Raw genomic sequence first — 25494 nt, forward strand, 5'->3', positions numbered from 1 at the left:
CCGCCTCCTCCTCCTCCCTCCTCCTTCGCCCGGTTGCTCGGGTAGCCGCTGTCAATAGCCGCGGACCGGCGCGGCGGCCCCTTTAAGCGTAGCGCGGCAACGGGCCGGCGCGTCTGTGTCCGTGTCCGCCCGGGCGGGCGGATGGGCAGGTACCGGCGTCGGCGGGGCCGCTCGGGGCGGGCCGGGGCCGGCTGGGGCCATGGGGGTGCCGCGGGGCGGAGAGGGGAGCTCCGGGGGGTTGGGAGCGGGCCCGGGCCTAGGCCTAGGCTTAGCCTCCCGTGGGGGTGGTGCTGGGATCCGCAGGCTGTGTGGGCCGGGGTGACCGGCCGGGTGCCGGGGCAGGCGGCGGGGACGGCGGCTGGGCCCCCGAGCTGCCGGCGGCGGAGTTCGGGTGCGGGGGGAGGCTTCGTCCCGGGTACCGGCGGGTCTCGGGCAGTAGGGCCTCCCGGAGGGCGGTGTGGGTACGCGGGCGTTCCGTCCCTTTCCTCGGCAGTCGTTTAGGGTAAAGTGATTTTATTTACATTATGGTGCTATTACATTACATTATGGTTAAGTGATTGCACTTATAATGTGCTCTCACATGTAGTCGTTGGTTGCTTTAAAAAGTGTTAATTAAAAAAAAAATATTCGGTATGTTCTTTAAGAACGTCTCAGTGAAGGAAAAACGCTTTGTTCGCGCTTTGGGAGCTGGAAAGCTGCTTTCAGGAATGGCTAAATTGAACCAGGTAAGTCTACAGACACCAGTGGTATAGGTGGAAATATGAACAATGGCATCGGCCTCCTTGGTAGAGGATTTAGAAAGATAATCTCTTTTCCTGGTTGTAGGACTGGCCTGCCTATTGCCTATTTGGACAGCCATTTCCTTATCTCTGACCTGGGACTTAACTGGAGCTTTTTTATTTTGAGATCTGCTGATGGAAGCAACAATAAGTATTACTGTCACAGAGTCAGATAAATTGAACGTTGGCTCTTAAAACCATATAGAGTTTTAGTTCCCCAAAAGCTGGTAAACCTAGAAGAAATGTATACGGTTACGTTAGCAGCTGCAGAAAGCTTCCCTAATAAAATATTTGCTCCTCACTAAAGCTTCATCAGTGAGTATGTTTTGATGTGACACAGTTCTTTTGCTCCTCTCTTTTTCTGGAGAAGCTATAGTATTTAGATCTGAAAAAGATGGGTGGAGGAAGAGGAGGGGACAAATTTCTGTTGAAGTTATTCTTTGCTCTGAAGTTTAGCACTTTAATAATTTGGATTGATGCTTTTGTACTCATCTGAAGCTGGGTCCTTCTTGCGTTGCCCCTTTCTCAGAATAGGTGGAAGAACTGAGTGGACCATTAGAGGTCAGCATTTGTAGTCGGGAAGTGTCATATGGTGACCAGTAAAAGCATCTAGCTTCTTCTGGTCTTAGAAGGGTATTAAGACTGAAAAGGACTTAAAAAGTTGTATGAGTCTTGCATTCACAACTGAGCTCTGGGTGTACTGTGAGAGAGGAATTACTGAGTAATTTTCCTTTCTCTCTGTTGCTTAATACCTGTAATCCAGTAGTTCAGTTTCTGTTTCTGTGATCTACCTAGGAGTGATAGGGAGATGGTGTTCTGTCACCACTGCAGTTGTTTTGTGTTCTCTATTTTGTCTGTCACATCCTTTGCAGTGACCTGGAGGTTGACTGGTTTTTGTAATAAAGAGCATGGTTTCACTACAAAACATGGAAATAATAGCAATAGTAGAAGTTGCTGAAGTGAAGGAGTATGGAATTCTGGAAACAAAACTGTTTCTAAAGTTTGTACAAGTCCCAGATTTACTTCAGCCATTCTATACTGATCTGATCTTGATGCATTAGGCATCTAAAAGCTTTGAGGGGAGGGGTTAGGGGTTTTGGTGGTGGTGGAGCTTAGTAGACCCACTGATAACCTGCTATGTTTCACTCCTCACAAACTTATTAAATGTACCAGGAGAAAATAGATATCTTTGTGGATCTTACCCCCACGAGTTGAGCTTATTTTATAGTCAAACTATTTGGTAACAGTTGAAAAGTCAGTGAACCAAAACATTTCTTAATTAGACAGTACTTAGGCTAACTGAAGTAAAACTCAAATATCCTAGTCATTCATTTGTTCTCAGGATAAACTGTGCATCCTTTATGTTAATCAAATTACATTATAAACTGGTGGAAAACTGAATTTGGCAAAACTTGACCAATTAAGATTTCTTGTTTTGTATGGAAAATGTTATAATATTACTAATTTATAAAACCAGAAACCATTTGAAGATTCAGAAAATGTTTTTGGTGATTCCTCAAGGGAACTTTTATTGGTTCACCTTTTTCAATTTGTTTTCAGTCCATTGTTTTTCAAAGTACTTCTGGAATGCATCAGAAATTACTGTTCATTTATGTTGCTGTATGTGAAAATGATACTTAGCAAAATAATTCTCAAAAGTGGGGAATATCCAGTACAGAAGTGATGGATAATTCTAATCCTCCAGTTCTCACAATTTGTCTGTTTTAAATACACTGAGTTATGAAAAGCATTCTTCAAAAAGATTATTGCCTCTTCAGTGAGCACTTGTGGGACTATAAAATAACTGATCAGCTTTAAGTCAGTAAGTGAAAGCGAGTGTTCATGTTTTATATATATAATTAGACATCTTGATGATTGAACTCTAGGCATTTATGTTTTCCCTAAATGCAGTCCCTTTTGTTTTCATTCATATTTGTTTTCTTCTCAAGAAAAAGTCTGTGCACAGTGATTTCTTGCTGTCCTGCGTCCTGAAGGCAGACAAAATTTGGGTGTATCTTGGCTATATCTACACTGTTGAAGGTATTTGCCCCATAGAGTAATCCGTGCCTCCACACAGGGCTACGTTAAAGTCCTGTAGATGTGGTGGTGCCTCTAGCACTGATGTGCCCAATCCTGGAGTCCAGACTCCTCTGGATGCCACATGTGGCCCTGGGACAGACTTGCATCCAAGTAACAGACTAGGTTGCTTGAATTCCTGTCAGGTTGTTTTATTCAGCATGTTGTTAAGAGCAAAACAGGGAACACATCTTAGACGCAAAGCCAACACTTGGTTGTTAGTCTAATTAAAATCTTAACGGTCTAATCAAAGACTTAGTCCAGTTACTGACACAGTTCAAGTTATGTACAGTTACAGTGATATAGGCACAAACTCTAGTACCAAAACCTTTCTCTGGTGTTATCTTCACCCACCCACTCTTCTTCTGGGACTTGCCTAACTTCAACTGGGAGGGGGAAGTCTTTACAACAAGTCATCAGCATCCCAGATACTTCCCTGGCAGGAGTATGTTGGTGGTTTCTTCCTCCTTGCCTTGGGTCCGTTGGGGATCATTTTTACATGCTTGTTAATATACTGTGCCCTTTGGTCTTTTTCCTGTTGTCCTGGTTTCGGCTGGAATAGAGTTAAATTTTCTTTATAGTAGCTGCTATGGCGCTGCGTTTAGGATTTAGGATGAGAGTAATGTTGATAACACACTGACATTTTAGTTACTGCTGAGCAGTAACACAGACAGATAGTCAAGGCCTTTTCCTGCCTCTCACAGCACCCCACCAGCAAGGAGGCTGGGGGTGTGCAATGAGTTGGGAGGGGATACAGCCAGGAGAGCTGACTTCAACTGACCAAGGGATATTCCATACCATATGATGTCATGCTCAGTATAAACTAGGGGAAAATCTGGCCGGGGGTCTGCTGCTCCGGAACTGGCTGGGCATCAATCAGCAGGTGGTGAGAAATTACATTGTGCATCACTTCGTTTTTTATTTTTATATTTATCATTATAATTTATCATTATAATTATTTTTATATATTTATAATTTATAATATTTATATATTATTTTATCATTATAATTATTTTCCCTTCCTTTTCTGTCCTATTAAATTGTCTTTATCTCAACCCATGAGTTCTACCTTTTTTTTCCCAATTCTTTCCCCCATCCCACTGTGGGGGCAGTGAGCAAACAGCTGTGTGGTGTTTAACTGCCTGCTGGGTTAAACCACAACAGTCTCTTTGATGCCCACCGAGGGGCTCAAAGGGTTGAAATAACGACAGATCTGACTGCAGTGTGTTAAGGCAAACTTCTGATAAGCATTTATTATTAGGTTAGTAGTCACTGGTTGCAATGTTGATTTATTTGCTCTCAGAGTTGTTGTGCTGCTTCTCAGAGTTGTTTTATGCAACACCTTACTTGCTGTATATGTTCCCTGTTGTGCCACTTACCACCTCCAGAGACTGGATTAAGGTTATAATTTTGCTGCACTGTGTAACACTTGCTGATGATATGATAAAATTACTGGTCAAGAGACTAATCTGGTGTTTGTATTCAGCATTGCTGTCATCTCTCCATACTTCGGAAACCATGTCTTGGAAACTATTAATAATTACACTCTTTACCTTTTCTCCTCAGAGAGCCAATTTATGGGGGAGACAAGGGGGGACAATCTCCCCCACTCCTTCCCCTTCTCCTCCGGGCTAGTTACAATAGCTCTTGAGAATTTTTAATATCCTTGGCATGTTCAAACTAGCATGTTCCTATTGTTATGTCTGATGAATGTGTTTCAAATCTTGTTTAAGGTTAAACTACTATTTAAGAATACCACCTAGAGATCTGCCCTGAGGCTGGATAGTTATGAGTGGCAGGGTGTGTGGGATAGTATGAGCAAGTACCTAGGACGGTGGGCACCTCCAGTGTTTTGGAACTTCACCCCTGAACAAGTGCAGAATCCTGAAAAACTAGTAAAATATTTGGAGATAGTATGATGACACCCTGGCAATTCCAGAGAGACATAAATCACTGCAATGTGCTGGGCCTGGCCCATGCCTACTGAGCCCTGTTCAACACTTTTCAGTACCCTCAAGGGGAAGAGCAGGACTCTGGATATGATGACAAAGCGACAGGCACCGCGGCCACTCAAACCCCCATGAGAGGCACTGCAGATACTGCAACCCCTGCGACATGCACTACAGCTGAACTAGAGAGCTAACCTGTGCCAGTATCAGTCACCTCTATACACAAGAAGAAATGTTGGAAGTGAAAATCAGCTTGTTTAGTAAGGAAAGAAGCTTCCACTACTAAGGGAAGAAGTGGATGAGGCAGATGGAACAGAATCATCATGACAACAGGAGGCAGACTTATAAATGAGGCAGTAACCACCTGGTCCCTGTGCCTGAGTAAGCTGTGAGACATGTGAAAAGATTTAAGTCATTGTCCAGATGAGCACATTGTTATCTTGGGTGCTCTGATGCTGGGATAACAGTGCCAGTAGCCTGGAATTGGAGGGTAGGGAAGCCAAACAACTGGGATCCCTTTCTAGGGAAGGGGGCATTGACAAGGGGAAAGGAAAGGAGGCAAAAGCCCTCAGCCTCTGGAGGTGCCTCCTGTCAGGTGTGAAAGAAAGGAAGATGTCCTATGTCACCCAGGTAAGTGGACCACCATGGGAAGAGGTATCCTGTACCTGAAGGAATTAGCCATGCTGGAGGTAGTTTACAATGACCTAGACAACAAGCTGTTATCCAAAGATGCAGATGAAGTCAAGTGCATGCAACCCATGTGGCAGAATTTTGTACGAAGTGCACCAGCATCATATACTATCTCATTAGCAGTAACAACCTGGAAAGATGGAGGATAAACAGTAGATGAATTGGCTAGCCAACTCCAGCAATACAAAGGAGGTCTCTCTTCCTCCCTGTGGGCCTGAATCTTGGCTGTGGAGAAGCAGTCCCAGGAGGTCCAGCCACTCAAAGAGGACAAATCTTATTCCCCACATGTATCGACTAGTATCTCAGCTATTAGGAGTAAGTGTCCCTCTGCTCAAGAGAGAGGATATGGTGGGCACACACCACGGGCCAACCTGTGGTTTTATCTGCCTGACCATGGAGAGGACATGAGGAAGTGGGATGGAAAACCTACCTTGGCTCTAGAGGCACAGGTAGATGAGTTGCAGGGAAAAACAATCATTTGTGGGGTTCTTCCAGGAAAGTTGTTGCTCCAGTTTCCGGTGAGCAGTTTCCCAGACACAGCAGAAGGGCTGATCTTACTCCTCATCTTAATACAGGGACTTCTGATTTGCATTTACAAGAAGTGAGTAATGAATACTATGATCAAGACTAGAGGGGCCCTGCCTCCAGCCAGGTGGAGGAAAGGGATAACTGAGTTTACTGGACTGTGTGGACCCGATGGCCTGGCACATCAGACCCACAGGAGTTTAAAGCTCTAGTGGACACTGGTGCACAGTGCACCCTAATGCCATCAAACTATATAGGGGCAGAACCCATCAGCATTGCTGCAGTGACAGGGGGATCCCAAGAGCTAACTGTATTGGAGGCCGAAGTGAGCCTAACCGGGAATGAGTGGCAAAAGCACCCCATTGTGACTGGCCCAGGGGCTCCGTGCATCCTTGGCATAGACTGCCTCAGGTGAGGGTGATTCAGGGACCCAAAAGAGTACAGGTGGGCTTTTGGTGTAGCTGCCTTGGAGACAGAGGAAATTAAACAGCTGTCTACCTTGCTCGGTCTCTTGAAGGACCCTTCTGTTGTGGGGTTGCTGAGGGTCAAAGAACAACGCGTGCCAGTCACCACCACAACAGTGCACCGGCAGCAATATTGCACCAACCGAGACTCCCTGATTCCCATCCATGAGCTCATTCATTGACTGGAGAGCCAAGGAGTCATCAGCAAGACCCACTCACCCTTTAACAGTCCCATATGGCCAGTGCAGAAATCTAACGGAGAGTGGAGGCTAACAGTAGACTATCGTGGCCTGAATGAAGTCACTCAGCCGTTGAGTGCTGCTGTGCCAGACATGCTAGAACTTCAATACAAACTGGAATCCAAGGCAGCCAAGTGGTATGCCACAATTGACATCGCTAATGCATTCTTCTCACTCCCTCTGGCAGCAGAGTGCAGGACACAGTTTGCTTTCACTTGGAGGTGTGTCCAGTACACCTGGAATCAACTGCCCCAGGGGTGGAAACACAGTCCTACCATTTGCCATGGACTGATTCAGACTGCACTGGAACAGGGAGAAGCTCCAGAACACCTTCAATACATTGATAACATCGTCATGTGGGGCAACACAGCAGAAGATGTTTTTGAGAAAGGGAAGAAAATAGTCCAAACCCTTCTGCAGGCCAGTTTTACCATAAAACAAGGTAAGGTCAAGGGACCCGCACAAGAGGTCCAGTTCTTAGGAATCAAATGGCAAGATGGACATCATCAGATCCAAATGGATGTGATCAACAAAATAACAGCCATGTCTCCTCCAACTAGCAAAAAGGAAACACAAGCTTTCGTAGGCATTGTGGGGTTTTGGAGAATGCATATACCAAATACAGTCTGTCTGTAGGCCTTCTCTATCAAGTGACCCGGAAGAAGAACGATTTCAAATGGGGCCCTGAGCAACAACAAGCAGCTGAATAGATTAAACAGGAGATAGTTCATGCAGGAGCTCTTGGGCCAGTCCAGGCAGGGCAAGATGTAAAAAAATGTGCTCTACACTGCAGCCGGGGAGAATGGCCCTACCTGGAGCCTCTGGCAAAAGGCACCAGGGGAGACCCAAGGTCGACCCCTGGGGTTTTGGAGTCAGGGATACAAAGGGTCTGAAGCCCACTATACTCCAACTGAAAAAGAGATATTGCCAGCATAGGAAGGGGTTTGAGCTGCTTCAGAAGTGGCTGGTACTGAAGCACAGCTGCTCCTGGCACCCCGACTGCCGGTGCTGGGCTGGATGTTCAAAGAAAGGTCTCTTCTACACTCCATGCAACTGATGCTATGTGGAGTAAATGGGTTGCACTGATCACCCAACTGGCTCAAATAGGAAACCCCAGTCACCCAGGAATCTTGGAAGTGATCATGAACTGGTCAGAAGGGAAAGATTTCAGAATATCATCAGAGGAGGAGGTGACACGTGCTGAATAGGCCCCAGTGTATAACAAATTACCGGAAAATGAGAAGCAATATGCCCTGTTCACCGATGGGTCCTGTCATCTTGTAGGAAAGCATCAGAGATGGAAGGCTGCTGTATGGAGTCCTATGTGACAAGTCACAGAAGCTGCTGGAGGAGAAGGTGATTCGAGCCAGTTTGTAGAGGTAAAGGCCATCCAGCTGGCTTTAAATATTGCTGAACGGGAAAAGTGGCCCGTGCTCTATTTCTGTACTGACTCATGGAAGGTGGCAAATGCCCTGTGGGGTTGGTTACAGCAGTGGAAGTAGAGCAACTGGCAGCGCAGAGGCAAACCCATGTGGGCTGTGGCATTGTGGCAAGATATTGCTGCCCAGGTAGAGAACCTGGTTGTAAAGGTATATCATGTAGTATATCACACTCCCACAAACCTGCCTAGGCAAATGCCATGTGCTTACAATGGTGGAGACAACCACCAGGTGGCTGGAAACAGTATCCTGGGCCTTGGAAAGCAAGTCTTACGGCAACACAGCACTCCAGAAAGAATTGAGTCAGACCATGGGACTCATTTCCTAAACAACCTCATACCTGGGCCAAAGCGCATGGCATTGAGTGGATGTACCACATACCCTATCATGCACCAGCCTCTGGGAAAACCAAATGATATGGTGGGCTGTTAAAGACTACACTGAGAGCAATGGGTGCTGGGACGTTCAGACATTGGGATACACATTTGGCAAAAGCCACCTGGTTAGTCAAAACTAGGGGTTCTGCCTATCTTGCTGGCCCTGCCCAGTCAAAACCTTTATTCTCTGTAGAAAGGGATAAAGCGCCTGTAGTGCATGTAAAAAATATGCTGGGGAAGATAGGCTAGGTTACTCCTGCCTCAAGCGAAGGCAAACTCATCTGTGGGATTGCTTTTGCTCAAGGACCTGGGTGTGCTTGGTGGAGGATGCAGGAGAATGGGGAATTCCAATGTGTACCTCAAGGGGATTTGATCTACTCTATACATTGATTCATGATTCCACATTACATCTGAATTCAATACATGTGGTGTGTTTTGCATGTGTCAAGTACTTGTCCTTTGTTCTATATGTTACCTATCAAACTAGTTTTACCCAGCTCCCAAGACTGCATTCCACTGATGACCTGTAATTAAGCACAGGTGAGCTGTTATAGCTTAGGGCCCCAGTACTGTGCTGTGTTTGTGCTTTCCGGCCCCTGCAGTCACCCCATGCCCATACTCCCTTATGCTGCATTTTTCCAAGGGCTGCAGATAGCTCGCTCTGAGAATAACTACTTGTTATTTATAAACATAAATGTAACAGTAGGTGCTTGACAGTTGTACAAAGCTAAGCAAAAAGCTAAAACAGGTTAGGTAAGTTCCCTCTTTATAGCTTATTTAGCTGCAAGAAAATTAGTTAACAGAAAAGCTCCAGACACCCAAGATGAGTTCAGACAAAGTCTGACAAGTTTGGTGGCCCATGTTAGCTGGAAATGAAGCCTTTGGCATCAGTGACAATACCACACTTCGTGTGGGTTACAAAGGCAACTACTGCTTTTAATAGTTGTTTTTTTTTCAGTCAGGATGACGGTAAATAATATGAGGTCTGTGTTACAGCCCTCCAGAGTACTATTTATATATTTTATATTAGTATTCTAATATAAGTAAAAAATAAGTCTATATTTTATTTTCTGTTTTGCATTCCCTGAGATTCTGACCTGTGGAGACAGCTGATGCAGTCTTGCCTGTGCACCCTCTGGAGAACAGGTTGTCCTGAAAATTCTGCACATGTTTCAGTCTGGGCTTGGTTTTCTCTTCAAGGAGCAAAATAACGTGCATTCTGTGGAGATGTTTGCAAGCCCAGTACTAAAGAGCAGAGCTGTTTGAGAGTAGGGATGCACCCTGAATATGTTCTGATATTCTTACATGATCTTATTTTTGCATTCATGAACATATATGAGGGTCTTGATTGCGCTTTACACACATTACACACTTAGACATTACACGTCATTACATAAAGAAAAACAAGATAATACAATTATAGTTAGGTATGTACTTTCAAAATATCTTTAACAGCTGCATTACTTCAGAAGAAAAAAGAAGTCTCTTACTGATAATTTGAATGTCTGCGATAACTGATACCTTCCAGCATGTGTTTACCAATCTCTAGGACAAGTGATGTCAAGCATAGCTTGTCTTCTTTCTGGGTTTTGCAGTGCAATTTTAGTTTTCATCAGAATCCTCTCTGACGTCAGTTTCAGGCATGTAATTTCTTTAACCACTTTGAAAATATTTAGGTGCTTAAAAAACATTATTTTTTAAAGTTACTCCCTCAGTAAAAAAAAAAACCTTGCTCTTCCAAATAACTCAATATTCATTTCCCAGCAGCTTCCCGGTTTAGAAACCTGTTGGGATATTTATTCCTTGAATTCCTTCTGCATAGATTATGAAGGCAAATGGATTCCAGTCACTGGAGAGAGTGAGCTGTGCTAACAGTGAACTGGGCCAGAAAGCTTGAATTTGTAATGAAACCTGTCTTGGCAGCTGATACTTCTGTTTTCCTTGGCTATGCAATTCTACATCTATAGACAGTGGAATAGAAGGCCAAGAAGCATGCTAAGTTTATTTTATTGGGAAATAATACAGTGAAAAATTTACAGCTCATTTACAGGTATGTTGTATGCCCTGCAGTGTAGAAGAGTTTTGATCTGAAGCTGCTCAATTTTTTGTGTGTAGTTTGCTTCGCCATTTAGAAATGGGCTAGGAGCTTATGTCATTCAACAGGCAGAACTGATAGGACTTGCATTAGAGCCCATTTATTCACCTATTTAAGGCTTGATGTCCTGAACATGGATTGAAGGGAGATAGTGAAATAAGCTTGAGAGCTGTGAAGAGTGTCGAGAGAGACAAAAGACATGGGAGGCTGAGCATAGTCATTAAAATACTTTCTAAACTGATGAGAAGATTCTTTTGACTAAGTAGGTGAGGAAAATTTTGGATGTATTTGCTCCATTACATTCTCGGGAAGTATCTCCAAAATGGAAAATGAGGTGATACTACCTTGAGATTAGGGGATTTTTTCAGTTTATGTCAGAAGACAGGCTGCAGGAGCAGCCCTTCTCAATTTATACCTGCTGCAGATATAATGTTTACTATATACCAGCAGCATGGTCTCTCTTATCAGATATAAAAAACCCAAAAGGCTGTATTTTAATTTTTCTATGAAGCACATGACACAAATGGGTGTGCTCCTGCCAGTTCCTGAAGGCATGAAACACTAGATGTTGTAGGGTACGAGAATACCTTCCAGGGCAAAGACTGTGATACATAGGTACAGTCTCATTAGCGGTTAGGACAGAATGTCCTCCAGGCAAATGGGACAACTGATTTTAAAGCCCATTATTTAATATCATTGGAGTGCCAGAAACTGAGATATGGAAGATTTAATCAAATTCTACAAATATCTCAATTCTAGTCATGTGAATAAGTTGCTAATTTATTTTGTTTTCAGATGTGTTTAACTTCTTTTACTGAATAACATCAAGCTTTCACTTCTCTTCTGTTTTGTTTTCCAAATGCTTCTTTTCCCCTGTCTGTAACCTGGGAGTAATTTCTTACTCTAGATTTAGCTGTGTTAATTTTCTGATGTCTCTTTTGGGGATGAAGTGCCTCAAACTACTGCATGTAACAGTAGTAGCATTCCTAGAGTGATGTCCATCACATTTAATATAAATAAGGCTAATGTAGCACAGCACATGGCATGAAGTTATAGGAATCCTAAATAATTTTACGGTTTTTTTTTTAATGTTTCTTTCTTAACTAAACAGCACAATCATTCTCACATTTTTCCTCTCTCTAAATTGTTACAGAAAAAAATGCATTCTGAATGGTAACTACTGTTTGCTGAACTGAACTGCAAAGATCTCATGCTTTGGAGATGAAGTTGATAAATCCAAGGAAATAATCCAGCCGCTGCCATTGTGACAACTGAAAGGTCCTTAGTGTCAAAATGAACAGTCTTTGAGAAGAATCCAGAAAGCAGTTAAATCTGAAAAATGGGAGAAAGAGTAAGGAGCCCAGATTCTGAACACGACAGGAAATCAGATGGGGATAAAAATAGTGACTCCTATTATTCAGATGAAGATAATGCATCTCATTCATCTGGCCAGTCACCAACACTAAGCTATCCATCTACAAGCCAAGAAAAGAGAGATCACAAAACACAAACTTCAAACAGCCTTGTGCACTACCAAGGTAAGTAGATAGTAGAAACTGCTGCTTTTTAACTGCTCTAAAGAGTTAATTATCTTTGAAAGCTGAAATAAAAGTGGGAAACTAATGTTATGAGAACCTACAAATAAGGTTCATGTGAATTATGCTACAGATGGCAGGTAGACTGTAACTTAAATGAACCTGTTCCTGCAAAAGAAGGATTTTTGGTGATTTTTCAGAATTATTTCTATTTTACTTAACAAGTAAATGTGGCCCTTATTCTAGCCTTTTGTTGAATCATGCTGATGCTCTCTTTTTGGCTTTATCAAAAAGACTTGAGGCTGAGGACTCAAGGCAAGTCCTTATAGGCAGTCAGTAAAAGAGAGACAATTGTTAAAATTTCTCTGACAAAATACCCCTAAAGATATCCATCCCTCTAGTGGAAGTCTAGTTGACTAAGCTTTACAATGTAACATTGGGTACTTTGAAAAAACAAATAAATGTAAAACTATTAATGTAGCAAGAGAGAGAAAATGTGTTTGGTGGAAGTTAGGTGCATGTGCAAAATCAAAAGATATTTTTCCTCCTCCTTCACTGAGGGAAAAATATCTCCAATTTGAGATTAAATAGCTCCACTTTGAGCTCTGTTGCACACACTTCACCTACATAAGCTGCTTTCTTGGTTGAGATTGTACGGAAGTGAACACCCCTACAAAAAGGGAGAGAATGCTTATACAGGTCCTGGGCCGAAGTAGGGATGTGAAGCCTCTCTGCCACACTTTGACAGCTTGTTCTAAATAATTACATCCATTTTCTGGTGAAGTCAGAGCATATCCTGCCTTTCTCAAGCAAGTGCTCTATTTCATTCATAAGTGCTTGATACCGTGTGAATCATTTGGTCAACATTATGATCTAGAGTGTGCCAGAACATCTAACCGTAAATATTGGAAGTTGCCCAGGGAGGGTATCTCTTCAGATTCAGGTCCAGGTGCAACTGTTGTTTTGCCAAATTTCTCTGTGACTTCTCCACAGCAGTCATGGGTTAGCTTTCTGGGAAACAAAAACTACAGTTCCACTGTGCTATTTGATTTGAAGGGGGCAAATGAATGCCTAGTTCTTTGGTTACATAGCCAGAATTGAATATAATTATTACATGATAGTATTGTGAATGTCATGTTGTTCTTGAAAGATGCTATTCCCCAATTAAGCTCTATGGTCAAAAGTGTAAACTTAGTGTTGGAATTTTCTGTTCTGCCCTAAATGTGGAGAAATTCTTAAAGGGGCTGGAAGTCTAGGATTAGTGGGAATTCCCTTAGTTGGTGATAGGAGTAGCATCATTCCTGCAGCGCATGTTTTAGATAATCTTTTCACACCTGAATGTGACAGTGTTCTTCATAAAGGAAAAAAAAACTTTTGTTTGCCCAAGCTGTGGGAGAAATGAACATCAAGCAGAAAATGAATGAGTATTTGTGCAAAATGTTTAGAGGAAATTATAAGAAAATATTTTAAAGCTGTTATTTTTGCTGTAAAATATTCTCTGTAGAATAGAAACAGTGTGAGCACCAAAGGGGAGGAAGAATTTGCTGTCACACACTCGCTGTCTGTGTATAGGTAACCACTGTTGCTATATCCCACCTTTCAAGCCTGAATTATACGCTGCTGCTTAGTATGTCGCTTCTGAACACTGATGTACCTTAATGAATTATGCACTCTCTATATATGCAGTTCTTTTAAGAGGTATTTTTGGTGGATTATATGCTTCATTCTTGGAGTATGGCTTGATAGGCAAATGAGATAGAAACAAAATGTTTAGCTTTTATCTATGGGGATGATAATAATATCAAATAGGAATGTGAGTGATGCATACTAGTAATCAAATAAGGATACTGTGTGGAAAACAACTTGTGATACAAGAATAAATTATTCAGGGCAGAACTGAATTTTCATGGGATTTGTAATTTTGCTTTGGAGGCTTTTTGCATTGAGCATTTGAAATCTGCTGTTTTGTCTGTAAGCGTGGCAGCTGGATTTGAAAATACTATTGCATTTGTCTGAGAGAATTACATCTTGCATAATATATAACTAGCTAACGCTTTAGCTAATTGTTGCCATTTAAAAGCATTTGATAATATTGTATGCATAAGGGTACAGTATTTCTAAAACATTTTAATAAATATAATCAAATATTAACAAAATATGACTGTTATTTCTGACGATTTGCAGATGATTACAATGATGCTGTATTGGTGGCTGCAAATATTACCTCTTACAGTAGATCACAAACATAAATCTCCATTTTTTGGTTTTTTTTTTTATCTATCAAAAGGAGCATAAGTCTATCTCATATATGCCTTTTATTGTCTGGTTTGAAAGCTGCACTCTCTGCTAAGTATCGTAAAATTGTTTCAGGCAGAGCTTTATTCCAAGAAGGATGTCTGAATAGACAAATTGCATTGTCTAATAGTAAACATGCTTTTTTATTTTTCCTCTCTTAGCCACAAAGAAATTGGGTTCCAAATATGCACCAAGCAAAAGAGGGACACAGTGGGGTTTCCGTTCTCGGAGCCTCACTAGGGATTCTCCTGCAAAAGATATAGATCTTGTTACAAAAAGAGTTCTTTCTGCTAGGCTGCTGAAAATCAATGAGCTCCGAAATGAGCTGACTGAACTCCACATCAAACTAGATGAGCTGCAGAAGGAAAACAGGGCACTGAAGAGGCTTCAGCACAGGCAGGAGAAAGCATTGAATAAGTTTGAAGATACAGAAAATGAAATCTCTCAGCTCCTTGCTCGGCACAACAATGAGATTAGAATATTAAGGGAGCGTCTACGAAAATCTCAAGAGAGAGAACGTGCAACTGAGAGAAGGCTGAAAGATTCGGAAGATGAACTGTACAGAACAAAAACTGCCTTGCAGAAACTGAAAAAGCTGTCTGCAGATAAGCACCTTGCTGAAAGAGATGACCTGGCAAAGAAACTGGCCTATGCAGAGAGCAGGCTAGAGGACAGTGAAAAGAGAATTAAGGTGAGTGAGATGACTTCCTTGTCATAAGAAATTCTGGTACAGACATTTCTTACCATAATGAGCTTCATGAACTGTATTTTTCCACAGTTGTGGAGCAAATAGAAATTTATTTTTTTTTAAACTATATAAGTATCATCAAGTAAATTATTTCCAAGATGATTATATAGTTACATACTTGGTAGTTGTGCATGCAAATTTCTGTTTACAAATTAAGTATGTTTGTCAGAATATATGCTGTGGATTTGTGCTTTTAAGTGTTTTTATAACTAGTAAAAACATTTCAGAAATGCATGTGGCTATAATACAACTTTACGCAATCTAATTTATCCTCTCAGAGGGGAAACATTTGTTAAACATTTTCTGGGTATTTAGGGAACTGTACACTAAAATTCTAAGAAACATACCTACAGTAATTCTTTTTCACTTTTGTGAACTGCATTCATGCAGTGTTTGAATGTCTGCTATTCTGCACATCTGAGAGCTGTGCTGAACAAAATTACCACAATTTTTTTAGTACCCAAATGAGCTTTAGAACATTTTACAGGTATCCATTTTAAGAATTTTGTGCAATATATTTTAATTTTGTTCAGAAATAATGTTTGCATTTTTGTAAACATGTCTAAACGTTTCTACATTGTAAACATGTCTAAAAACTCATTTAAAAATAATTGTGTTAATACTATTAAACTGTTGGTAGGTGTATGCAATACTATTTTTAGCTGAAATTATGTTGGTCATTAAAATGGTGTTAAAGTTTGGTGTCTGTATTAGTGATTAAACCTAAATTACATTACAGGGATAATAGATCTGGAAATCCAAAGGATTAAGCTGGGAACTAAGCTTTCATAAAATAAATCCCAAAATACCAAGGTATAAATTGCTGAGTTACCCAAATCACCTCACCCTGTAGTGTCACCATCTGGCATCTTTAGTTTTACAATCAGGTATTTCAGCACTTGTAGTACTGGGTAAAGTTAAAATGAGTCATGCTTTAAAAAGTAAGGGATTTTCTTCTACTTTTTTTTCCTTCTCTCATCACAGGTTCACTAAAACAGCTATGCAAGGCAAGGGTATGTAAATGAAATCACAACCACAAATTCCTTTCTAGTAGAAAGGTTAAAAATTATCTCTTGTCTTCTTCTTTCTAATGCTGCACTTTCAGGGAGGTACTCTATTTCTTAACCATCAGTTTGAGATTTGTCTTAAGAGATCTGGAGGTCCACCGTGCCAAGAGCCTTGCAGAAAGTAGTGTGTGTTCCCATTATGTCCTTAAGTCACCTCTCAATACTCCAGAAGGATGAGCTGCAGCATCTGCAGGTGCTCTGTCTGCCCCCTCAAAGTTAGGATTAAGGGTTTAAATGTATTCAGTGTTACAGCAACGGTGGAGCCGACATTTGAATCCAAGACGCTGGTTTACTGTCATTTTACTTAAGTAATTTGACTGTCAAAAAAGTACTTCAGTCATAAAAACACTATTTTGTTTTAATTGAAGGATCTGGAAAAAAATCTTGAATTAAGTGGTAGCAGCTTTCAACGAGAGTTACATTTAAAGAAAAAAAAGATATATGAAGCTCAAGAAGAAAACAGAGCTCTCCAAGAAGAGCTTCATCAACTAAATCAGAAGCTGAAGGTAAAACGTGAGCAATACAAGTTGCTAACATGTTCTGACATTTTATCTTTGGAAGTATCTGTAATTAGGTTTGACTAGTTTACCAGTGACTGCACTCTGATGTGTACTTACTTATATACCACATATGAGTTGTTTTCCAGCTTTAAATCAAAACGTTCTGTGCTCTAACCCTACAGTGTTTATAAGTGGAAAGTCTCTATGTTAATCATTGTTGTTAGCACTCGTTAAGAAAAGCAAGATCAAGTACATAGCCAAGCATTGTGATTAAACCACAAGATTTACTGGAAAACTAGGTTTTTGAAGGCTTGATTTTAAAAATTAAATCTGCAGGTGTAGACAGTATTTTATGTTACTAATGTACTTGCATTACAGTAGGTTTCTGTATTTGTGATATCCGCATGTGTTGCTAAATTTGTGCAAAGTTTTATTTGCCTCCCCCCAACCTGTTGTTGTCCAAATTCTAAATTTAAGGACTGAAAATATTGTTATGTTCTACCTAGTCAGTTTATCTTTAGGGGAAAAAAAATAAATAAGACTTGAGCTACTTAGTTTTTAGGAGAATTTCCTTGAAGCCCCAAGTCTCAAACATACATTTGTAATGGAGATGCACCAGTGTACCACCTTCCTAGCTATCGAGCAAGTAGCAGTAGTGTTATAACTCAAAAACTTATTTCTTTAAGGGTTTTAAGCCTGGTTTGTTAGTGGAAAGTTTAATATTTTGAAAATATTTTCATTATCACCGTTATCAGATGATTTCTGACAACTCACTGTGCATTTCTGTATTTTATTCAATAAATGTCATGAAAGAAGAATATGTCTCTACCTCTGTGATGCAGTGGGCCTCTGCCCCGAGGTACTGACATGCCCTGTGACAAGTAACATTGCTAGCACTGAAACATTTACAATACTGAAAATTCAGTTGTGCAATCTATACATACCTTGTAAGTCTTATTAAAATGTGTGGAAGCATTGGCATTTAGTTTAGTTCTTACTGCAGAGGTGCTTCCCCCCCCAGATATTTTGCTATTGAGGTTTTTGGGAGAAAAGTTCTATCTGCTTTCTTACAGCGTAAGCGAAGTTAGGAATGTGATTATTGTTCTCCTGAAAACATTGGATGTAACTATTGATTACTTAACTCTGTTTCTATTTACAACATGTACTTTTAATTTAATTTACAGTTTTGCTGCTGTGTAGTAAATGGAACATTAATAACTCATTGTTATACTTACATCTTCTATTCACAGGAAAAAGAAAGAGAACTCGAAGCAAAAAACATATATGCTAATCGTATGTTGAAGCTGTCACCAAGGAAAGACACGGATATTATACAAAGAAAAAGAGGTAACTTACATAAAGCAATAAGGGCAGAAAAATTAACAGCAACACTTCTAAAATACTCTTCTAGGTTCTGTCATTCATGCCATTCAGTGGTTGACCCTACCCCTGCTTGTTCAAGCACGTTGTACTTTTCTGCACTGCTTTAAACACAGCACTGGTTACAAAGAAGGGCATGTAGTTTGACTATTCTGTAGCTGCAGCAGAACCAAAACCCAGAACTTCATCAAACAGCATTCTTAACTCCTTTCACACTAGATGTTCCTGGGTGGAGGAGGAAGGGAAGATTGTTTAGTAAATTCTCTAATAGATCATAGGTAATGTCTATATGACATATAAATGACAGAGGCTTTAAAAATACGTAAGTTCCCTGCTATGAACATTTTGGTGATATTTTCTATTTATTTTTTACTAATTCAAATATACTGTCTGTCAGATGAGCTGCACTCTTTTTTTCCCCTCAAAGAGCAGATATGTCCTAGAACATAATCTTCTAGAAGTATCAGTGCAGTGATTTCTTCTGGTGTGACAAGGCAGCCTCAAGCCTTATGCTCTCCATGTAAATATGTGTGTCTATATGTGTGTCTGTGTGTGGACTTGGACTATTTTCTCTGGATCAGTAGAATCTACGTTTTAGAAGAAACAGGAATATATGGGACTGTTTTAAATATTTAATGCCAGCATTTCAAACAGTTTGTCTGCCGCTCATTTTATTGTACATAGTCTACTATTATTTCAAGTTCAGATTTTTAAAATTGTCATTCCATAGAGATAGTGCATGTGTTTCAAAGATGCAAATAAGTGAATTTTAATTTTATCAGTTTGCTTCTCTACATATAGCTTCTGTGATAGGCAGCAAGATAAGCGAGATATTTTCTGGGTATTTTTTAACAAATACTCAGTATACTGTAATGACTTTGTAAGTAGCTTTAAGGCTTTTTATTTAGTTTTTCAGTAGAAGTTTTGCATGCAGTTTTTTTAATAAGTTTTTACAGATGCTGAAAACAACTGTGTGAAATTTGTCAATACTATCCACTTCCATTGCCTCTGATACAGTCTTTCATGTTTGCTGCAAATCACTAAAAATGAGAGATAGATATGTAGTGGGATATTTTCAAGTGAAAACATGATTTAATTAGTTTGTATTTTCTACAGCCAACAACCAAAATATTAAAAAAGGAGCTCAGCTCACAAAAGGTGTACAGACCAGTGGATACTTCTCACCAGTAGAATTTCTTCTAGAATCAGAACTTGTCTGTGGTGACACAGTAAACAAGAAAGAAGGGATTCTTCCTAAAATAGTGAGTTCCATAAAAATTTGAGACTTGCTCCAGATAACTCATCTATCAGACTGAATGTTTAATGCAGAGCTTATATTTTAGAAAATAGGTGTATGTATACAAATATAAACACATAGAAAATACAACTTGGAAAATGTTCTGATCTTTAAGAGAAACTCTACCCTTCCAGAAATATCATACTCCATTTTTGTGACACTTTGTTCATCCTGTTCTGTGTCTCACTGATAACCATTAGCTTAATTTGTTTCTTGTTCCGCCACTGTCGTTTCTTTGAAGTTTTGAAGACTTCATTTTGGTTTTCTCCCCTTTTCTTTATTTCTAATGTTGATTTGAGCACTGTGTTGTAACAGTGCTGGCTGCCTTGTCTCTCTTTTTGCTTTGGTCTTAATTATGGTTTCTTTTACTTTCCAGATTTATTTCACAATGCATAAATCTAACACTTCCTCTTATTGTCATAGTGCTGGTATTTCTTCTGTCCTTTTTCCAGCTTTGTGAATATGGGTGGATTTTTTTTTTCTTTTTCCCTTTTTATAATAAAATAGCGCCATTAGAAGTATTGCTAATGATTCTGTGACCTCAGGCTAAAATCAGAGAGGTTTGTGCGGTATTACAAATCAGAATGACACAGATTCTGGTACAAATTGTACAAATTCTGATTACTTAAGGCAAGGACCGTTTGTCAGAAACAATGCTCTGATGATGGTCTTGACTGGCTTCCTGGTAGGACTGAAGCTTTTTCATGGCAGTTTCGTTCATACATATGTTCTCTCTTCCAACGTAATGTAATTTAGTTCTTCCAATGTATGTAATTTAATGTATGCATTCTTCCAGCATATAGTTTGGTGTGTGAGTTACAGAACCGCACAGTTGGTACAACTGCAGCTCATCGAGTCCAACTATATGTCATCTTGCAAACCTCTCTAGTTTCTGTATGGCTATTGCTTTAAGTAACATAAATTAGATTTGGGTAGCCTGTGCTTTCATCAGTTTTCTAAGTCAAACATTTTAAATACGTGGCCGCCATCACTTTATGAAGTTTATAATTTTGTTTAAATGTAATAATGATAATCTTGTACATGAAGGGAAAATACTTGAAGTTGTTTTGGCTAATCATCATAGTTTCTTTGTTCATTAAGTAGGAACTGTTTCTTTTATTTCTCTTAGAATTGTATTTTAATCTAGAAGCTTATTTGACTCTAAAATAAGCGCAAGCTACAAAGCATCCACATGTTGGATTACACTGGCTTTCTCCTCACCTCATTGCCGCTACTTTTCTGTGTTAGTGATTTTTACTGCTGACATTAATATCTTTTCTGGAGGTTCTTTCCTTTTAAATGTGTACGTATACTCACTAGCTGAATTTTTCACCCAAGATTAAACCTTTCTCTTTCACTGTTTGTTACTTAATACTCCATAACTTTAAGTACCACTGTGAAACTGTCTGAATCTACAACCCACTCACTTGAGTAAGAAGATAGAATGTGGAAATAGGGGGTAACTAATTGCTTGTTTGTGAAAAGAATAAGGTGGTGGGATCTGGCCTTCTATTAAAGTCCTTGAACTAGCCTAACACAGTGATAATTTTGCTTTATGACATTGAAGCTGCAGCTTTCCTGAAATGTGTAATACAGAAAAGAGTTGACTGTCTATTAATTTTGTTTCAGGTGCATAAAACTATGTTAGAGGTGATAAGATTTTAGGGCCAAACCCCTGGGTTGCCAAAGCTGGTTTGGTTTAGACGCTTGCTCACTTTTATGTTTGGCAGTAACAATGTGATTTCAGAATGACATAGAAGTTAATATGATTTTGTTTGTTTGTTTTATTGGCTATTTTTCCCCATCAGTTTCAGTTTTGTATTAATTTATTTCAGGAAAAAGAAACTCAAGACACAGGATGGAAAGAGGAAGCAGACCTCCTAAGACAAGACCAAGACAGGGAAAGGGAAGAGAAACTGAAAAGTTTTCAGGAAATACAGGCTTTAGAGGGGAGGGTTCAAAAACTACACGATGGTAAGGAAATGGGCAGCTGATAGCTGGAAAATACACCATAGAATACTGATCAAGTGAGGCTGCTAGTTTCTTGTGAGAAGAGCAAAATGATTTTGCAGAGATCACTACAGTGGAAAATTATTTTCAGTTATATTATGCAAAGAGAATCAGAAAGAAATATGGGATATGGAATAATCTGTGTCCTGTACTCAGCTGTGATTGAGTATGCAGCAGCAAAAAATGCTGTCCACGAAAAAGTATTGGAGCCTGAGAGATTTTGCTTTACAAAACAAGGATGACACAGCAGGTAAATGCTGATGTTATCTCTGACTTGCTAGATGATACTGAGGTAGGCAGTAGATTTTTTTCTGTTGTAGAACAAATCTGCTTTCCTTAATATGGCCAGTTTTTTCAGTACATATCTACTTCACTTCTACTGTTTGAAATTGTAGTTTCTCTTTTCACTTGTGGTTATCTGAATCATTTGGTGTGACTATTTGAGAAATGTCAGTTTCTATCATCATATTTTAATACTGCCTTTTTTATTCATTTGGTTTTCACAACATCTTAATGACTTACATTCATAAGTCTCTTATCTGAAGTATTTTAGATGGACGGCATCCTGTCATGTTAAAGTACTCTTTCAGTGATTATAGTTATGGAACATTAACACTTATTCTAGATGACAAGGAAGAATTCTAAAAATCTATAGCTGCTTTCAGAGGTAAATTCTGTGTAAAATCTTCTATCTCCACTGGCATCAGTGCACAGCTTACATAAGCCAAGAATCCACTCTGCTATGTCTCTAAGTAAGATGATTTGACCACCTTACCCATCTTACAGAATAAGCTGATGTTTTCCCCACCTTACATACAGAAAGGTAGCTCCTTACTTAACTTGGTATAATGATATCCCATTGAAATAATATAAATATTAATATATTAACAGAACTGTTGCAGTTATTTCTGTGGGCTCAATCTGAAGTACAATAGATAACATGGGACTTTGTGAAAACATTAGTCAGAAGCTTGAATGAAGTGTTCAAAAGGGAGTGCCAGTGGTTTGTAGGGGCCAAGTTCAACTTTTGGCCAAACACACGTCTGTTGTCTTGATAGAAAAATATTTTGAGATAAAAATATTTGAGAAGCTTCCTTTTTCTTGTACACGTAAGTATTTGCAGGTTCTATCTAGAAGTTTATTACTGTTTTGCACCTTTGGTGTCCCTTTATAGCTGTGCAAACTAACATTTGGTATTTGCGCAGACGCTCTCATTGAGTTCACGTGGTGATGCACCAGACACTCCTGTAAAGCTGTTTTCTGTATGCAGCAGATGCCATACATCATAGATCATTCACTACTTGAAAGTGTTAATGACTCTTATGACTTTTTGGTCTGATAGCTTCACAGGAGTAGTTCCCTTTATGGAAAGGAAGACCCCAAACTTATATCCCAGACCGTCCTAATGTCAGTGGTGCTGACAAAGAAAAATAAAATACTGTGCAGGTCAGAACTATTAAAATCAGTGTTGCTGTATTTGTTTTCATTCAAACCCAGGAAATGGGAAGGCAATTGGCAGAAATTAAATTTCTCTGAAAATTCTAAAACTTGGATAATGTCCTAATCCCTTTAGAAGACGACAGTAAACTTTTATATCTTGGCAGAGAACCTGGTGTGAATTTAGTTGTAATTTTTGAAGAATTTATTTTTGCAGTAGGAAAACCATGTTATACGTAGAAGAGCGTATTAAAAACTCAGTGGCTTTTGCTTGCATTATTTTCAAAATATTCTTTTAAAGGCATTTTAAAACAAAAACATTTTAAATAATGTTTAAACATTTCCTGCAGAGTGGGAAAGGGAAGAATATGACAAAATGAAGAAAGAAAGAAGCTTTTTATTGGATAAAGAAGAGAAAACAAAGATGGAAACAGAAATCCACAAACCTGAAATAGGGAGAGAAGGCACTGAAATGCTGGAAGAGCGGCAAAAAAGAGAGTTCCTGCTTGCTAAAATGCAAGAAATTGATAGAGAAACTCAAAATGAAACGAACACAAAACCTGCTTCCCAAGCATCACTCATAAATACAGCAAGAAAATCTGATTCCCTGGAGAAAAAAGAAAAACCTAATCAATTCTTTGAGATTCCTGGGAAGGTTACTAATGGGTTTCCTGTAGATGACAGCCAGGATGATGCCACAAGAGCACAAGGGCAGAAGCAACGAAATCTAAGGACCATGGATTTAAGTAGTGAGTTAGCATTTGGTAGTTACGTACCATCCTTTGGGAAAGGATCAGGGAGGCCGAGCTGGCTTATGCAAAAAAGTGACAACTTAGAAGAAAATGTTAAGGAAAATTCAGATTTCAATAGTAAGAAAGAAAAAAAGTCCAATTTAATGGAACAACTCTTTGGAAGCAGTGCCAGCACCATCCTTCATTCCAAAAATAATACAGCACCTTTTGACATAGATTGGGACTCTAGTAATACTCTTCTTGTCGATAAAAACAGTAAAGTCAAAGTGAAAGAAGACAATGAGCTTTTCAGTGAAGGAAGAAACCTAAACAGGCACCGTTTGCAACACACTACAAGCAAGCCAGGAGTTAAGACCCTTGGTTCTTTAGAAGATGAAATCGAAGAAGTAATCTTACAATGATCATATTTTTATATGTTTTATATGTAAATACTGAAAAATATTTTTATGAAATATTTATTAGATATAGATCTGAAACATTTCAGATATATTGTAAAGCCTTATGAAGGAATAGTTTTCATAAATGGGTATATGTATAGAGGAGAGATGCACTTTGATAGAACAGCCTAACCTATATGCAGGAAATTTCTTCTAAAATGTAATATCCAAATACAGACCTTGGAGATCTGGCAGTGACCCTTTTGGCAGAAGGACAGGGAAAGTGTCCTGAGGGACTTTGGTAGATGAGATAGGCACTGGCTGGCCGCTTCAGTCAGTCAGAGAAGGCACTTTTGCCCCAGCTTGGGCTCCAGACGGACTGTCACTGTTGCTGCGTGGCACCATCTGGCTTGTGCAGCTGTGGCTATGGGTCCGAGAGGCTCGGTAGTGCAGAGCTGGTAGAGATGCATAGGAATGGAAGGACTTGTAGAGGCTTTCATGCACCCTTTATGCTCCCTTCCATTCTTGATGTCTTTGTTCGCTCTCCTCCCCCCTCATACTTGTCTCTCTCCCTCTTTCCCTTTCTCACCCTCTCTCTCTTGCCGTCACCCTCTAAAGCTTTGAGGCTTACTGATGTGTAATGGTATGTCAAGTAAAATTATACTTCTCGCAAGGGAGCATTATAATTTATTGCAGAATGAGTTGGCTAAGAAGACAACAAGCTTTCATGTGGCAGCCCTGGCATTCAGGGCAGCTACTAGATGTGCATCTCTGGCTACCCAGCATAGGAAGTGTTCAGGGTATTTTTTTACCTGTAGACTGCTCACAGTATGCTGCTTTTCATCTGGAGTACTTCTTTTAGGCCTCAGATATTTTCTTTCTCGGGCATTTGGGAGCCTTTTAACTCTGTCAGGAGAAGGCATGTGTGATATCAGTGTCATGAAATGGATAGAAGAGATGCACCTATCACAAAGGCTCAGGTAGAAAAAGAATATTCTACACTGTAATCATGTATCTCAGAAGAACATCAACAGAAATGCAATTAACTCAGGAACAGCTGATCTGTCTTCTGCATAGGTTTTCTGTAGATCTGACTTCCAAATTTGTCTAACTCTTCTCATATATTCAGGTTATATTTATTTTATAATGGCAGTTTTTTGTAATTTCTGAATTTTATATGTAAATTTCCAATCATTTCTAAGTCTTTTTTAACAAAATGGTTTTGTTAAATGAGTTGAGTAAAATTTTTGTGTGTAGATCATCTTTAACACAAAGTTCTGACTTTTTATGTCTTGTTATTGATACCGGTGGGGGGAGGGAGGGTTGGGAGCAACATTGCTAGTGATGTTATTCACTGCATGGTGCCGTGTACACAATTTAAAAAGGTAGGCAATGAAGGATTTGGCAGAGACATTCCAGAAAATAAGCTGAAGGTCATTCCTTACTAGAACACCAGATTTTGA

General features: G+C 39.7%; 1 protein-coding gene across 3 annotated transcripts; it reads left to right on the top strand.

The window, feature by feature from the left end:
• The first annotated feature begins 3 nt into the window (after positions 1-3).
• LCA5 (lebercilin LCA5) lies at positions 4-25292 on the top strand. Of its 3 annotated transcripts, XM_064447754.1 has the most exons (10): positions 4-149; positions 645-725; positions 8007-8101; positions 11787-12171; positions 14625-15154; positions 16647-16784; positions 18029-18125; positions 19275-19420; positions 21291-21429; positions 23253-25292. In XM_064447754.1, the coding sequence occupies exons 4-10, from the start codon at positions 11973-11975 to the stop codon at positions 24053-24055; spliced, it is 2052 nt and encodes a 683-aa protein (XP_064303824.1). In that variant the 5' UTR covers positions 4-149; positions 645-725; positions 8007-8101; positions 11787-11972; the 3' UTR covers positions 24056-25292. The 3 variants fall into 3 exon arrangements, with proteins under 3 accessions (XP_064303824.1, XP_064303822.1, XP_064303825.1); XM_064447752.1 differs by lacking the exon at positions 8007-8101; XM_064447755.1 differs by lacking the exons at positions 645-725; positions 8007-8101 and having other exon boundaries at positions 12-149.
• Positions 25293-25494: the final 202 nt, after the last annotated feature.

Source organism: Phalacrocorax carbo, chromosome 3 (genome assembly GCF_963921805.1).
Source record: "Phalacrocorax carbo chromosome 3, bPhaCar2.1, whole genome shotgun sequence".
Lineage (NCBI taxonomy): Eukaryota > Metazoa > Chordata > Aves > Suliformes > Phalacrocoracidae > Phalacrocorax > Phalacrocorax carbo.

Excerpts from the sequence above, each read along its gene's own strand:
- LCA5 (XM_064447754.1), top strand. The coding sequence starts at position 11,973 with ATGGGAGAAAGAGTAAGGAGCCCAGATTCTGAACACGACAGGAAATCA. Across the intron at positions 12,172-14,624 it reads CAGCCTTGTGCACTACCAAG|CCACAAAGAAATTGGGTTCC; the intron begins GTAAGTAGATAG and ends TTCCTCTCTTAG. Across the intron at positions 15,155-16,646 it reads ACAGTGAAAAGAGAATTAAG|GATCTGGAAAAAAATCTTGA; the intron begins GTGAGTGAGATG and ends TTTTAATTGAAG.